The 16,286-nt window shown below is 45.7% G+C and overlaps 1 protein-coding gene across 1 annotated transcript in view; it reads right to left on the bottom strand.

The window, feature by feature from the left end:
* Positions 1-16,286, bottom strand: part of birc6 (baculoviral IAP repeat containing 6) — a gene marked incomplete at its 3' end in the record, with an annotated part of 48,348 nt that overhangs the window by 12,176 nt on the left and 19,886 nt on the right. The window contains exons 8-24 of the mRNA XM_071543479.1: positions 15,725-15,894; positions 15,512-15,570; positions 13,397-15,064; positions 12,320-12,469; positions 10,314-10,539; positions 9,063-9,223; positions 8,626-8,757; positions 7,661-7,792; positions 6,314-6,480; positions 5,846-5,979; positions 5,532-5,693; positions 4,918-5,049; positions 4,726-4,823; positions 3,941-4,088; positions 3,692-3,825; positions 2,002-2,148; positions 614-801 (exon numbers count right to left, since the gene is read on the bottom strand). Coding sequence (XP_071399580.1) covers positions 614-801; positions 2,002-2,148; positions 3,692-3,825; positions 3,941-4,088; positions 4,726-4,823; positions 4,918-5,049; positions 5,532-5,693; positions 5,846-5,979; positions 6,314-6,480; positions 7,661-7,792; positions 8,626-8,757; positions 9,063-9,223; positions 10,314-10,539; positions 12,320-12,469; positions 13,397-15,064; positions 15,512-15,570; positions 15,725-15,894 — 4,008 coding nt within the window. The remainder of the gene's footprint in view (positions 1-613; positions 802-2,001; positions 2,149-3,691; positions 3,826-3,940; positions 4,089-4,725; positions 4,824-4,917; positions 5,050-5,531; positions 5,694-5,845; positions 5,980-6,313; positions 6,481-7,660; positions 7,793-8,625; positions 8,758-9,062; positions 9,224-10,313; positions 10,540-12,319; positions 12,470-13,396; positions 15,065-15,511; positions 15,571-15,724; positions 15,895-16,286) is intronic.

Genomic DNA, 16,286 nt, shown 5'->3' with positions numbered 1-16,286 from the left:
GCGTTGATTTGTATGTGTCATTACTGGCATCCCAAAGACTTCTACAGAAAAGCTGCCTACTAAGCCCTCAGACCTCAGAAGGTGTTCGTTGGCCAATCAGAATTCAATATTCAACAGCGCCATGTAATAAATGACTGTTATTTTGTGCGATGAACGTAATTGTGTATCCTAGTCAACCGCTTCCCATGGCCCATTTGCAACTTCACCACCAATACCTCTCCAAAAGCCAGAGTGAAATCCAGGGTTTCCATTTTCAAGTTCCATATTTTTCCCAGACCCTATGTTCTTGACCGGATTTGATTTTGGTGGGTATTTGATATAATGCATGCTGACAGCGGCTGGGTAATAAGAGCGTCCCTCTATCTGAACATTATTCTTCACATCAACAAAACCTGTGGACTCAAAGTGGCTCTACAACAACATAAAAGCTAGAATTATGTGTGTATCGGACCTGGACCGCAACACTTTCCATACTTTTCCAGACATTTTTTTTCAAATTCCCAAACTATTCAAGACCTGGAAATGATCAAATTCATTTTTCATACTTTTTCCAGACCTGCGTAGGAACCCTGGAAATCCAGTGTGTGTGTGTGTGTGTGCGTAGGTCTCTAACCTGCTGCTGTAGCTTGAGCAGCTGCTGCTGCTTCTCCTGCAGCACCTGGAGCTGCTGCTCGGCCGACACCATGGCGTGGGACAGCGACTGCAGCGCCACCTGGGCCGCCGAGCTCAGCGCCGTGGAGGCCTCGCCCACCGTGCCCGTCGACAGGCCGCCCACCGCCGGGGTCACGCCGAACGTGCTTACTGGAGGGGAGGAGGAGGAGGGGGAGGAGGAGGAGATGTCATGCTGTTATGCTGTCTGCTCCCAGGCTAATATGCTCCTCGTTCGTTGTAATGTCGCTTTCGGCCAGCAGATGATGCAGTTAGACCCCGTATTCAACATGGCTTTAGGTCTCAATGAAACAAATAAAAACATATATGTATACATGTATGAAGGTGTTTTGCTACTTTTAGGGTTTTACAGTCAAGGCAGGTGTTCCTGCACCATGTACCAAGGTGGCAGGACATAAAAATGTCAGAGTATGTGATGTTTTACTGTCTAATCTCACCATACATCACTATATGGCAGCAGTCCTGGTAATCTAATGCAGTGTTTCTCAACCTTTTTAATATCATGGACTAACCTAATTTAGTCCACAATAGGGCCACAGACCCCCATTTGATGAGATTTCGTCTCTCGGACCCAAATCTGAGAATATTTTTGCTGTTAGATATGATTTTGTCCAGAATTTTTAAGGCTATCTGTATTGTAGGTAGAGAGATAACAGGGAAACTATGATCAAAACAGTCATTCTACATTCTCTAATTGTGTTAACTTCTTGTAAATGAAATAATGCTGAACTTTAACCATGACATCATCAGAACTCATTTGCATACAAAGAGGATTATGGGAGTTTTATGAAAAATTTGAAGATTTATAGTTAGATTTTCATAATAATACAACTTTTACTTTTTATTAGGCACTGCTCGGTAAAGAACTCAATTTGTAGACAATTATCGTGTTTTAGTTAGTGTTTCGTTCTTTATGAGCAGCCGTTTTTGTGGTCTAGGACAGTGGTTGTCAACGTGGGGTCCGGGGACCACCAGGGGTCCTTGAGGGGGTTCCAGGGGGTCCCCAGCAAATTGATGAATTGTTAAACTTCTCCATTATTTAATTTAAAAGAAGTTAACACAATTAGAGAATGTAGACGAATGACTATTTTGATCATAGTTGCACTGTTATCTCTCTACCTACAATACAGATAGTCATGGAATTCTGAACAAAATCATATCTAACAATAAAAGTATTCTCAAATTTGGGTTGGAGAGGCAACATTTCATCAAATCGGGGTCCGTGGACTAAATTAGGGTTCCTTGATATGAAAAATGTTGAGAACCACTGGTCTAGGAGAGAGTGTGGTCTTTCGTGGGTCTTCGGGAGCCAGGAACAGAAAAAAAGTTTACCGGTGAACATGCTGGCGTCGTCGCGCTCCACCCGCGTGCCGTCGCTGGTGGAGATGCAAGTAAAGTGCAAAGGCTCCACCTCCAGGAGCCCCGTCAGGGCCGTGAAGCTGCCCTCCGCCGCCGCACAGCTGCTCACCTTTCCGTTCCCTACGGGGGCAGACACACACGCAGCCGATTAGTCGAGATAACACCTGACCTTTGGCGTCTTCTTCGTAAAAACAGTGGTGAGAGGAATATTAAACTCAACGACAAAAAGTGGAACTCAACTTTTACCGATAGCAACTTTTAAAATGTCACCAAAGATAAAAATCGGGTATGTTTCCGTCAGCTGGGTTGAAGCAAAAAAATAACAGGCATCAAAACATCCACACGGGAAATGGAAAGAGCAAGAGGTGAAGAAATGCACTTGGTAATATTTAAATGTACCAAGTGCATCTGGTCATACAACTACAATGGCCACCTTATACATGGGAGACAGTGGGTATCACTATTTGCCTTTTTTTTTTTTTTTTATTGCATACAAACAGATATAGTGTACGTGTCCATATAAGAATAAACAAAACACACATATACATGCAATAAAAAAATTTTTCCTCGATAATTAGAATAAAAACAAAATTATAAAATCCAGTGCGTCAATGATGCAACCTTCAACAATTTTGCAACAGTAGATGATAAAAGATGATAAATGGTTTCCTTTCCAAGTCTACAAGACCTCACCAATTTTGTTTCATGTTTCAAGTTTCGTTTCAAGATTAGTCTGTCAGGTCTTCTGGGATATGAATTGCCAGTACATTTTAGGGCTGAACGATTTTGAAAAAATATCTAATTGCGATTATTTTGACTGATATTGCAATTGCGATATGATTTGCGATATTAGAGAGAATGACAATTTTTACATCATTATTCTCATTTTCATTGAAAAACGTATTAAAATGATTATGGTGTGATTTTTGCGGGGATCTGTACCAAACAAAGATGTTTTCTTAAGTCTGTAGAATATGATGTGTAGGCCAGGACATCTCTGCAGCACCACAATATTTCATTAAAAATGGTATTTTGACACATTTCACCTTTAACAAATATTGCGCCTCCTGCGATTTGAAAATTGCAGTAGGCCATATTGCAATTTCGATAAAATTTCGATTAATTGTTCAGCCGTAGTACATTTATACCACTGGTCCATTTGATATAGGTGTGTTACAAGACAATTCATATGTTGTATATCTCAATGAACCATGTTTGAAGAAGACACAATTTTTTCATTTAGTTTCAAACCGGATAAAAAAAAAGAAAAGAAAAACGATTTTGCGCTATCAAGGATGACATATCAGGGCTATATGAAAAAATTTAATTTCTTTGACAAAAACATTTCCATCTCAAGCGAGCATACTTATTTTGGAAAATGTGATCAAAATTTGCTATTTGCAAGTTTTTTTATTTGATTCGTCATTTTTCACATCAAAATATTCAGACCTTACTTTCTTGGAAAACTAGTCACTGCTCCTAAGTTCATGTCAGCCTGTATATAGGCTCCTTGTCTTTCAGTCAGTATGAGTGACTCGCAGACTGAGTGACTGATTGAGCAACTGTTGCACAGAGCAGAATGTTGCAGAACTGGTTAAGATACAGTTCGACGTTTTCTGCGTTCTGCATTTTTTATAGTGCAGGATCGGCGCATTGCTCATACCTGAGAGAATGTCAGAGAGGTCGATCTCGTCTGACTGGACTCCGATGCTGCTGTTGAAGGCGTTCTTGCAGGACGAGCCGCTCACCTCCAGGTCGAACAGCACCGGGTCGAACGGAGAGCTGTACAGACCATACCTGGGGAGGAAAAACGGACAAGTTGGAGGATATAAGAGGAGAGGCTTTTAAGAAGAAAAAAAAAAAGACCCCATAAACTTTTTTCCCCCCTGAGTCGAAGCTTCGGGATGAGTACCTGGTCTGCAGCAGCGCCTCCAGTGGGGTGAGGCGGTCCTGCAGCTGGCGGGACACGGCGGTGAGCAGGGAGGCGCAGGCGGTGCTGCAGCCCGCCAGGTCCTCCTCCTTCACATAGTTCAGCAGCACAAAGTACCAGAACACCGAACCTGGAACCGGACGGGGGTTTTGAGAGATGAAAGGTATGGTTGGGGGATTGGAGGGGTCAGTATAATTACTGTAAACAAGCTAGATTGCTTTACAATACAAAACAGGAAGAGGAGGCTGTTAGATCCTCTTTGTGAAAGGAAGCAATGGGATTTATGGGAAATATAGTGTTAATTTTGAGAAACACTAGCACTAAAAATACTACCAATGTGAGATTACTACTAATCATCTCCACCATGGTCTCATTTGCTTACAGTAATTATACCAAAGTATCACAATCAATTTGACAACAATATATTGATGATACAAACACTTTTGTTGCCTACATACAGTTTTTTATCTTGTTTATTTAACCTTTAAATAACCAGGTTAGTCCCAATGAGATTTTGAACTGAGACCTGGCAGCATCAATGCAAACATCAAAGTTGAAGACCAACAACATAAAACAATTTGTCAGATTACAGTCAAATTCACAAGGTAAACAATGTACAAAGTCAATATATAATCAAAATAATACAGCTTCTTATTGAGTCTCTTTCAGCTTGTGAGCAATTCGGTTTGTTGCACATTATCTCCCTGTGCTGGTGATGCTAGTGGGATTATCAAGGGTGTAAAAGCTGTTTTTGCTCAGTTACTTACCACCTGTTGCTGCTGCAGGTAAGTAAGGCATGTTGTCCAGCAGAGCCTTCAGAAGACCCATGCTAAAACCCTGTTGACTTGGGTCCCCTTTCCCATTGCTACGGTAAGAAATAAAAAACACACGTTCATTATTAAATCTACACAAAACCCAAAAGGCAAAGCATCGTCAATGAAAACGTCACTGTTTCTTACCTAATACAAAGTGCAAGAAAGCGGGCACATTTGTGGGCTATACTCCGGCCGGCCTCGAAGAAGCAAACCCGCACGATATCTGTCAGCCTTTTCCGAGTTTTCGCCAGTAAACCCTCCTTTCCTTCTCTCAGGCTGGAAAGAAAAATGATATGAAATATGAGTAAGACTGCGCCAGAAGTCTGTGAATATTTACGACATATCTCAAGAGTAGGAGCTGTTTTAGGTATTCTTTTTTTTTCCCTAGGGCTGATACTAGGGTTCGACCAATATGGGGGTTTTAAAGGCTCATAATATTTTTTTAAATTTGAACATTTTCATGCCTAAAAATTCAGAAATTTGCAGGGTGGAAAACAAGCATTTACACCGTGGGACACAAACTCTCCATTGAAACCCATGATAATACCACGACGATGACAACAAAGCTTCTCATAGACAACCAGTGTAGTACTGATCAATTGTGTAAAAATATGTAATCAAGCACAATCCATCATATGGACAACAGTGACTGGTTCATACTCATTTTTAATAAAACGCCAATATCTGCCTATCCCACATATTGGTCTAACCCTAGATGATACTGTCTTGGTGGGCATCTGTTCTAGGCTTAGTTCCACCTGCAGGGTCCGTTGGAGAAAACCCCCGCCAGCCAGCACAGGATGTCCAAGATGAGGCTCTGGGCGTGCTCGGTGGCCGGGCCGTCGTCCGTCCGCCGACACAGGGCGTTCAGCAGCTTCTCGTGGAAGTCCGGGAACTGGAGCATGGCACAGCGCTGGACTCTGGAGGGCAGTTGAAGCATTTACAGGTTCGTTACGATAGAATTCTGAATAAAAGCGAGACCAAAGCGTCTGCAGAACTGGACGTCCCGACCCGTAACAATACACAGGGCGTCCCGCAGAGATATGGCGCTGAAACGCGTGGGTGAGCTGACCTTTCTTTGGGTATCGACGTCTTCTTGAACCTTCTGATTGTGACCGAAACCTCCTGCAGCAGGTCGCAGCCGCGCAGGTTTTCCAGTTTCTTCGAGGGAGTCGGGGGCTCCGCTTTCGATGTTGAGGCCTTCTCCTACACACACACATTTTTTTTTAATACAACTGCCGCTCTGGTGACACAGGAATGTTGACTACAGAAAGGAAATGCACTCTGAGAAGTTGCACTCGTCTGCCAGCAGGTGATGCCAAAGGAGGGATCTACATTTTCAAAGCGGACAACTCATGAATGTGTCTTTTTACAACAATAGTCATGACTCGTGTCGTTATTCTGCAAGACAACATGGGACACTGAAGACAACCAGTACATGGTGTCTTCGGATGATCATTTCTCATCAAAGAGTGTGTCCTCATTTGGCCAAAGAAGGGTCAAAGGAGCGGACACAGTTGTGGGAAATGTGAGGCTGTACCTTGGAGGCCTGTGCGCGCTGCAGCAGGGTGGACAGGGAGTGGCCCTTGCTGCCCTGGGGTTTGGCACTGGGCATCCGCACCACGGGCCGGGGGCTCTCCTCCATGCCCTTGTCGCTCACCGCTTTGATGTGCACCAGGAAGGAGCGGTACTTTCCTCCCGCCATGCCTGCAGCGGAGGGAGGGGGGGGAAGACGAAGGCTGAGAACCACCCTAATTATGAAGGTGCAGATGTGCATGCGAACAAATAAGAGGCGACTCGAGAGGACAACGGGTTCCCGCTGTGGCCCTGATGTAAATAACTTTTCCATGACTTGCCATAACTAAGCTTGAGTGATTCCATGCTGCTATGGCCCCACACTACTCAGGCAAGGCAGCCCACCACATATTCGTCAGATGGTGGCGCAATAGCACACATATTTACGTTTACAAACTCTCACACCGCAAGTCCAACTGACAGCAAACTTTGTCCACACATCCGGGCGTTGTAGATGTACAACTTTTCCATTGGGACTACCAATGTGAGCCATTTTGATTTTCCACCATTTTGTATTTTATGTGTTTTTTTTGCCAAAAGTGGTAGACCACTTCTGGGGACTGAGATACCCAAACCTACAGTAAACCAACCAAATCACATCAATCAATTTCCAAAAAATCGTGTCTACATAATTGGCCAGATCTCACGAAAACTATCTGAGGTGTTTGGCTCAGTAAGTAAAGCATCCGTGTCTCATGCTAAAGGTTGTGGGTTCAAATCCAGGCCTGTCTGTTTTTGAAGCCATAAACTGCCTAGAACAAGAGGCATATTTTCCAATAGAAAGTTTGTGAATTGTGAATAACTTAAACAATGTGCGATGAACAATATGGCCACAATTAAATGATAAACTTGACAAAAGCCATAACTAATCAACACTGTGTCCAATCTGCGTGTGATGCGTGTACGAAGTTTGGCATCAATTGGACTTGCGATGTGAGTGACAGAGCAAAACGGAAATATATCCGGCCAATACGTGTGGGCTGCCTTGCCCAAGCAGTGAGGGACCATAGGAGCCCACCTGCCAAATAATAGAAGGCCCAGATGGAACTTGGTAACTTCAATGGAGTTTCAACTGCCATTAATTTTCATTTTGGTTTGAACTACTCCTTTGCGCTAAATGCCTATCATATTCCCCATCACATCTGTTCTCACAACCACACAGATAATGAATAATTCTTGATATGGTCTTCCATAGCACAAAAGCCTCAAGGGTCATGATGTGATCAGGTCAGGATGGAAAAAAAGAAGGGTGAGAAGTAAAAATGTGTCTTGTCAGCAGGTCAGTCACCTTGCATATAAAGATTATTATTACCTTTGACCAGCTTGGGGCTGGTGAGGCTGAGCATGCCGGCGTGGCCAGAGAGGTCCAGGCCACTAGCCAACCACACCGGACCACACAGGATGTCTTCCTTATGGTCCTCTAGGAATGGGCACAGCATGGAGCCTGGAGAAGACACATCAAACACATTTCTGCTTGTGCTAGACAGTATAATATATTCGATAAGGATAACTTTTGTACTGAAGCTGCCAGTAGCCAATATTCTATATCTTTAAATTTGAACATTTTTATGTCACAAATTCCAAGTATTCTGTGTTTCCCCAAAGAATTGTATTCTTAGTATGGTGGAAAGACCCAAGAAACAGCATTTATACCATGGGACACTAAAACTCTCCACTGAAACTTAAGAGTAAAGAAATGATTTTAGTTTTAGCAGTTCTTTAAGGCAGGGTGACCCACCATACCTATTCAATGGTGGGGAAACTGGGGGATACATTACTGTTGTTAAATTACATAGAAAAAAATGTGTATAAATTAAACTTCATTGCAGGTTTACAGACTGTTTTTATGTCACTGCCATCAGTGAGGAACCTCCATCATACTGCCGTTGCACTGGCCATTGATCGCTGGTTTTTCTCCAGTCCTATCCAATGAATATCTTATGTGTGTGAGTGTTTCATTTTCTTTCGATCTATTTCAGTGTAACTTACACTGAGTGTTCAAAATACTAGAAACTCCAGCTCTTTCCATGTGATAGAGCGACCAGGGACCAGGTGAACCTATTAAATCCACTTAAAGGACTTGCTCTTTGATTCTGAGGTACTGACACCAAAACCTGACATGTACCGTTGATATTTTAGATAGATTACTTTTTTTTTTTCAAGTAAGACTTTTTGAGGACAGAGGGACACCCTGTATTTAGACTTGGCAATCTAAAAACTTGGTACCCCTAGAGCTGTACTGCACTGTACCTGTCATCTGTTGGTTCAGTTCTTTACCTGATGTCTCCTCTATGTCCATGAACTGGATGTCCTCTGCAAAGTCGTGCAGGAGGGGCTGGCCGTTCCTCTCCCCGTTGGCATGGAGGACGTGGGACAGCGGGAAGGAGATCTGTCTGTCCACCGCCGTCTCTGATTGAGTGATGAGAATGGGGATTCAGATACAAATAGTGGCTTCTATACTTCCCGACCTGTGTCCACACTGCAAGCAACACGATCGACAAGTTATCAAAGTCCATTCATTTCCTATAAAGCTGCATAGACCAACCCATCAACAAAGATGCTGGCAGTGTGAACGCAGGTTTAGATTCGTGATCGTCTCCAAACTGAATGAAAATTAGAAAATTTAAGAAGCATTTCCACACACGACCCGTGAATCGTCCAGGGGTTTATGGGAGCGATCACAAGGAGAGTTTATCTGAATGCAGGGTCCTCACCGCAGACTTTGCCCAGCCCGGGGGCTTTGTTCTTCAGCAGGGTGACCTGGATCTGAGGAATGTTGGTGATGTTGGCGTTCATGACAAACTTGAAGTCCACGTGGCCCACCATGCAGGCCTTGGGCAGCACCAGCTCGAACACATGCTCGTCCCAGCTCGAGCTGGAGAGAGAACGTGAGTCACCGGTTCATTAGACAAACTGGAAACATACAGTAGATGTATTGGTGTAATCCTAGTAATAATGCCATACAGCATTTCTTGCCAGTTAACAATCAGACAAGACCGTGCTGTAAGGGAAGTGTGGAGCTGCTGTGATTGTTGTACACATTGGTCTGAGTATAGATATCTATTCAACAAGCTATTGGCAATTTCTACCATCATTCATAAAGAAATCCCTGTACACCCAGAGATTTGTATTCTTGGTCTTATTCCAGAAGCATTGGCCCTAAGAACTCATGAAAGTAAGTTGGTTAACCTTTGCTTAATACAAGCGAAACGTCTTATTGCCAGACACTGGAACAGTGTTTGCTGTCCATCTCTGAACCTTTGGATTAACAAGCTTTCTTCTTGCATAGCAATTGAAAGACTTACTTATACAATCGGACAAAAAAAGTCATATTTTTCATAAAATATGGGATTCATTTCTTACATTTTTGGAATCAAGACCTGATATCCTAACGTCGTAAATTTGCCGTTTACCAAGTGAGACTGTACACCCTTTTTTTATTTATTTTTTTTTATCTATTGATTTTTTCTCTCAAATTGATATGCAGGTATATATCTATGCATTTATGCATGTGGATATACAGTACTGTGCAAAAGTCTTAGGCATATGTCAAAGATATCCATAAAGCGAAGATGCTTTCAAAACTAATGAAATGAAAAGTTTCTGAATATCAAAAATTTACAATAAACAGCAGTCTACTGACACACTAATGCAGAAAACAAACATCTAAGACTTCTAAGAAATTTATAAGAAAAATCTAGGGGTGCCTCAGACTTTTGCACAGTATTGCATGTGTATATGTATATAAGTAATTTATGTTCATTATTATTATTATCATTTTGTAAACTATCATCATTGTTTTTATCTATACCGATGGCTCAGAGTCCATGGGGGGGCGGGTAGGAGGGAGGGAAGCTGTTTCGAGGGAGACCTGAATGATGCGACCAACCCATTTTGGAAAAGTGATGTACCATGTTCAAAATCAATAAAGATATGAGATCCATCGACTAAACGTTCGCGGCTACCTGTCGCTCTGGAGCTTCCAGGTGCGGGTGTGCTGGGCGGCGTCCCCGTGGTGCTGCTGGTGGAGGTGCTGCGGGTGGCGCCGCTGCTGCTGCTCCTGCTGCACCTCCACCCAGCAGGGCGGCACCGTGGCCGAGAAGCGGGGCGTCAGCGTCTCGAAGCGGGTCAGCTCCACCAGCGACGTCAGGCTCTCCGTGGTCAGTGCTTGGTCCACCAGGAGGTCCACTCCTGCGGGGGAGGGAGGGAGGGAGGGAGGGAGGGAGAGAGAGGAGGAGAAAGTGTGAGATGGTGGACTCCGGGAATTAACAGATTGACAAGAGTGTGTCAGAGCGGAGAGGAGGAACGGGTCGACGTGCCAGGAGAACCGCGGGATCATCGCGCCCACTTGGTGCTACAGCTGACGAACTTGCGAACATGTCATTCCCCCGAAATGATGCAGGCACCCCTTATGGCCGATCAATAATTTGATGCATCATCCATCCGCGGTGCCGAGATGAATCATTCCCCCGGGTATCTTCAAAATCGGTCCGGCGGTATAGCAGTTATAGCCCTTCAAAGTTTTGAAATTTTGACCTTTACTTGTAGTGTCCCTATCAGGCCAATCGCTGTATTTAAGCATCAGAAAACCTGGTATTAAAAAAATGTGCTCTGCGTCTGGATATGCGATCCAGATATGAAATAATCCGATCACCTTCTCGCATTTTACACCTGTATTTAGATGCGTTCTCAGTCGCATTCTGTCCACGTGTGATCAGATCTCACTTTTGGCAAAGCTCCATGGAAAGCAGGTGAGTAAGTGGGTAGGTGGGAGCACAAACTAACTTGGCAGGTGATACCACTCTAGTAGGACGCAACAGAAATAAGGACCATATTGATCTATTTCTGTTGCCTGATATCAGACAAGAATCTTCAGCTGGTTGCACTTCATTTCCATCTTCAGTCTGACATTGCCTCCACTCTAACCGATTTCCGTGGGGGAGGGGGGGATTCGATTTCCCCTAACCGATCACTAGAGACCGACGTATCCGCCTGAATCTAACGTCATTTTAAGTTAGACACCAGAGATGGTTCAGAAAGTATAGAGCATCTTTGACGACACGGAGCCAAGTAAAAACAAAGTACGACGACTTCTAATCGATTTAGAACAGCCAACCGGACATGTAGGCTAATAAATAATAATTATAAAACCTGACTTTCCGGTCTCAAATCGGCATCTGGCAGCCAAGGTTTTGTGTAATCAATAATTGAGTTTTCCCTGTACTTTTTTCCTGTGTGCCTTGGTACCAGAAAGATTGGTAGGCCTATCTATACATTTATTCTATGAAGAATTAACTAGTTGATTGCTCCTTGGTGTGGGCTAAACACTGCATTGGCTTGTTATGGCATAGCTTCATTCGCATTTGAGTACACACTACCCGACTGCCTCCAGATTCTGCTGTAAAAATCAAACGTTTGATATAATCGTAGTGGCTCTGACTCACGTTGGGAGGCAAGAGATTAGAGTCTGTTCCCCTCACACACTTGTCGATTAGAGTCTGTTCCCCTCACACACTTGTCGATTAGAGTCTGTTCCCCTCACACACTTGTCGATTAGAGTCTGTTCCTCTCACACACTTGTCGATTAGAGTCTGTTCCCCTCACACACTTGTCGATTAGAGTCTGTTCCCCTCACACACTTGTCGATTAGAGTCTGTTCCCCTCACACACTTGTCGATTAGAGTCCGTTCCCCTCACACACTTGTCGATTAGAGTCTGTTCCCCTCACACACTTGTCGATTAGAGTCCGTTCCCCTCACACACTTGTCGATTAGAGTCTGTACCCCTCACACACTTATAGATTTTCTGTGCCAACTGGCCACGCCGACTGCCCCAAAATCTGCAGACGAGTGCAGACCAGGACAGACTCGGCCCGATCGTGAATCCTGGCTAAAACCGGGGCGATAGTCGTCTAGTGTGTCCCCAGCTTTGGACCACTGAACCACCAGGAATAACTGACTGTCGTTCCTACCTGTGATCCCAGGGCTGGAAGGGTTGGAGGAGGGCTTGGCCCCCTCCAGCAGCTGTTCAGCCCCTTTAGAAAGGGGGCCGTCGACGAACATGTCGCCGTCATCTATATCATCACACACACCTCCAATTTGAAGGAAATGAAGTTCTCCGCCTTAAGAAGAGGGCAAAAAACACCACAAATTATTCATTTCACATTCATTTCAACACTAATCTTATACATGTCTGTACATTTTCTAATATTCACCTGCAGGTCCTGGACTACCATACTTTTTGGATACAGTGAAGCTTGAAGCTTCTTGCTGAAATGTTTGTGTCGCAATGAGAGTTGAGTATGCGGCTACACTTCACTGTTTATGGATTCAGTTTTTGCCTTACCCAGCACCTCTGCTTGGGTGTGCACTCCTCTCTATCCTTTCCAGTTACAGTAAATGTCCTAAATATAGTCTGCACACAGTTATGTGGACAAAAAACCAAATCTCGCCTATTTAAAAAACAAAACACATATGTGACTCCTCCATTTAGAATCTAGACAGTGAACGGAACATTATACCTATACACCCCGATAGGCCTGCTAGGATTTCACACACAGACACATACACACACCTTCTAACGTGATTCAATTTGATTCCGTCCTCACTCAAGTGTTACTCTGGAAAACAGCTAGAACATACTACAATTTGAAGGTGTGTATAAACACAGTCACACACAATTTTTCATTGACCCCTATTCCTAACCTTAGCCTTCACTACAACATGCTTCACTTGACCCTTATCACAATTTTAATTTAAATGTCATTAATTGTGTGTAATTGTGTAAGGTGTTTTCATTTTCATTTTAATTTTTTGCTCACCAGTTACCATTTATGACCTCGCCTATGCTTATCTGCTAATCTATTGGTTATGTTGTAGGGAAGTAAATACAGGAGCAAAAACACCCTCTGAAACTAACTGATACCACTGATACTGATACCACCCTCCCTCCCACAAAAAAACATTAGGCTATATCTGTCATCGCTATGCAGAAGTTACATACTCACAACAGTCACCCCTCCTTAACCTAGTATCTGGATTGCACTCACCTTTTGTGCAGGCACACAGGCGGTCGGTCCCGGAGCAATAGGTGACCGAGACAAAGGGGTCCGTCTCCTCCGCTGACCCCTCCTTCTTGGGCGGCTCCACCTTAGCCAGGACCTCCAAGGTGGACAGGTCCAGGATCATGATGTACCCGGCCTGCGTCGTCACCACCAAGTGGCCCAGGCCCGCCACCTCCAGCCGTTTGCACTCTTTGGAGCCGGAGGTGGTGGTGGTGGAAGGACTAATGACGGTAGCGCCCGTGCTGGTTGCGGCCGCTCCGTACGCGGTCCCGGTTCCGGACCCGGCGCATCCCGCGGGGCCGGTCCCGAAGCCGGACGAGCCGTTTTTCGGACCGGAGGGGAGGGAGTCCTCGGGGGCTTCCTCGCTGTCGTCCTCCCTGCCGTCCAGCACGTCCGGGGGGAGTAATATGAGGGAGGTGATGGCGTCGCGGGGGTCCCGGATGTGCTGCACTTTGACGGGCTCCTCGTCCAAGGTGACGATGCGGGTGGAGTAGTTGAGCTTGTAGATCGCGAGATAACCCCCTCCACTCCCACCACCCAGGGATCTCTGCTGCTGCTGCTGGTCAGCTGGGGGCAGGATCAGGGGTGTCTGCGGGGGCGAGCCCCCCGGGTGGTGGGCTTCCACCCCGTTGGCCATCGGGTGGAGGGGGTCACCTTTTCGCTGGCTGCAGAGGGCGGAGTGCAGGCGGTTGAGGTTGTTGAGGGCCTCTACTTGGTTGATGGCGCTCAGAGATTCCACGCCACACGGCTGCAGTCCCACCAAAAGGTGCACGCCGTCCCAGCAGGGCGTGATGGAGTCCACATAAAGATTCTCCTCTTCAAGTTGTTTGGGCAGCCTCAAGAATTGCACCAGGGCTCCGGGTCGAGGCGGCGCAGAGACAGTGGCTGCGGCCAGTGTGCTCCATTTGTCCACGTGGCCGTCCAGCCCTGCCAGGTTAGCTGCCGCGTCAGCAAACTGCTGAATATATGTGATGGGCGGGTCCTGAAGGAGCAGCTGCTCGTGCGTGTCAAACTCCATCTCTATAATCTGTGGCACAGTGAAGCCCTCCTCATGGAGCCCCTTGCTCATTAGGTTGTTCATCTGAGCAAACACCTTCCCGGATGACTTGTCATCCACCTCCTTGATACTGTACAGCAGGAGCGCGGGCATAGTCCTGCGCACAGCAGGCAGGGGAGAGGGGCTCGGAGGTAGGGGTCCTGCTAGGTTGGAGAAGCCCAGCTCCTGGGCTGCCGTTGGGGGGTTGCAGGTCTCTATCTCCATGGGGCCCTGGTCCTGTAGGGGCCCGGTGTGGATGGGCTCAGTGCCCTGAGTCCTAAGGGGACCGTCCATGGTCCTGCGTCCCAGTGCCGGGGCTGTGGGTGGGGGTCCGGCCAAGGGGGAGCTGGCTGCTGAGCGGTAGCTGAGCAAGCCTCCAGCCAGCAGGCAGGGGAAGGGAATGTTGTGGTGGTCAGGGACCTTGTCCTTGGCCTTGTCCTGGCCGTGGGCCTTGGCTTGGGCCAGCGAGGGGTTGGCCCCCAGCTCCTCCAGGTCCTTGACCGTGTCCTCCAGCACACTGGCCACCACCTCCCACTGGAGCTTCTCTGGCTGCTGCAGCACACTCAGCGCCGTCACCCCTAGGCTCACCTCCATGCTCTCCCGCTGGGACGGCTGGCCTGAAAGAGGAAAAAGAGGGGGAAAAAAGGCTTAGTTATGCCATAGGTGTCCGCAGTGTCGGCATAGCCCGCAGAGGCTGGCGCGGTTGCTTACATGGACCTCTCCAAAAATATTACTGCACGAAGGGTGATGCAAGACCGCAAGAACTGTGGTCCAGTTGGGTCCGCTTCATATTTCCTTTTATACATGTTTCTGTTTGATTTCCCCTGATAGTGAAGACAACATGGAGCAGGCCAAAGAGACCAGCTGCTCTATTGACATAATCTTCTCTTTTTCGATAATGATAGACAAATCAGCTCATCTTCCTCATCTAACAAAGCAATTTCCAGTTCCAAATCACTATCCGCCGCCATTGTTACCGCTCTGTTGCAGACAATGTAAACACGATTACTTCTGCTTTTGCAAAGTTTAGAAAGCATGCAAAAAGAGAGATTGAGCCTTCATACCTGTTACTGACTCTGATCTGGAATGCTCATCACTGTCTGAGTCCTCCAACTGGTCATCACTGGAGGAGGAGAAATAGTATGACAGGATGAGAGACTGTCAGGACATGATAAAACACAAAACTGAGAAGCAGGCGGGTATACGAGGGCTCGCGTGCCGGAGAGACCCGGTTTTGGACGAGTGTATAACAGTGTGTGTATGTGCATGTGTGTTACCTGTCTCCCTCTAGCTTGGGGAGGTCCGAGCAGGAGGAGGATTCCTCCAGCCAGGCCAGAGTTGGTCTCCGGGACTCGGTCAGCGTCTGCTGGCTCTGCTCGCCGCCGCACAAGATCAGCTGCTTCACGATGGCCGGGTCGTACGGGTTGATCTCAAACTTCAAGTGTACCTGATCAGCGACACCATCACAATCACTTTAATCTAGGGTCAGACCGATGCGGGTTTTTGATGGCTGATAGTTGATATTTTGTGCCAATATTCAATATATGCAAGTTTGAAAGACTACAAGGAATGTTTACCCCAGATTTGTATTCCTGTCAAGGTAAAAAAGAAACTCATAAAAAGCATTTACATCATGGGACTCTTCATTGAAACCCATACAAATGAGATGCAGATTTTACAGGCTTCCATAAATAATACAAATAATAATAATAATATACTCATAGACAACCAGTTTAGTATTGATCAGTTATCCATAAAATATGTAATCAAAAACTGGACCAATATATTGATCTAACCCTATTTTCTATCATGTGTTCATTAGCTGATGCTATGAGGGTT

Source organism: Centroberyx affinis, unplaced genomic scaffold (assembly GCF_046629955.1).
Source record: "Centroberyx affinis isolate AG114_WGS23_722 - 3 ecotype Tasmania unplaced genomic scaffold, CSIRO-AGI_Caff_v1 ptg004319l_1, whole genome shotgun sequence".
Taxonomy (NCBI): Eukaryota; Metazoa; Chordata; class Actinopteri; order Beryciformes; family Berycidae; genus Centroberyx; species Centroberyx affinis.
The sequence above is the reverse complement of the archived record's forward strand: the minus strand, read 5'-3'. Positions and strand labels throughout refer to the sequence as shown.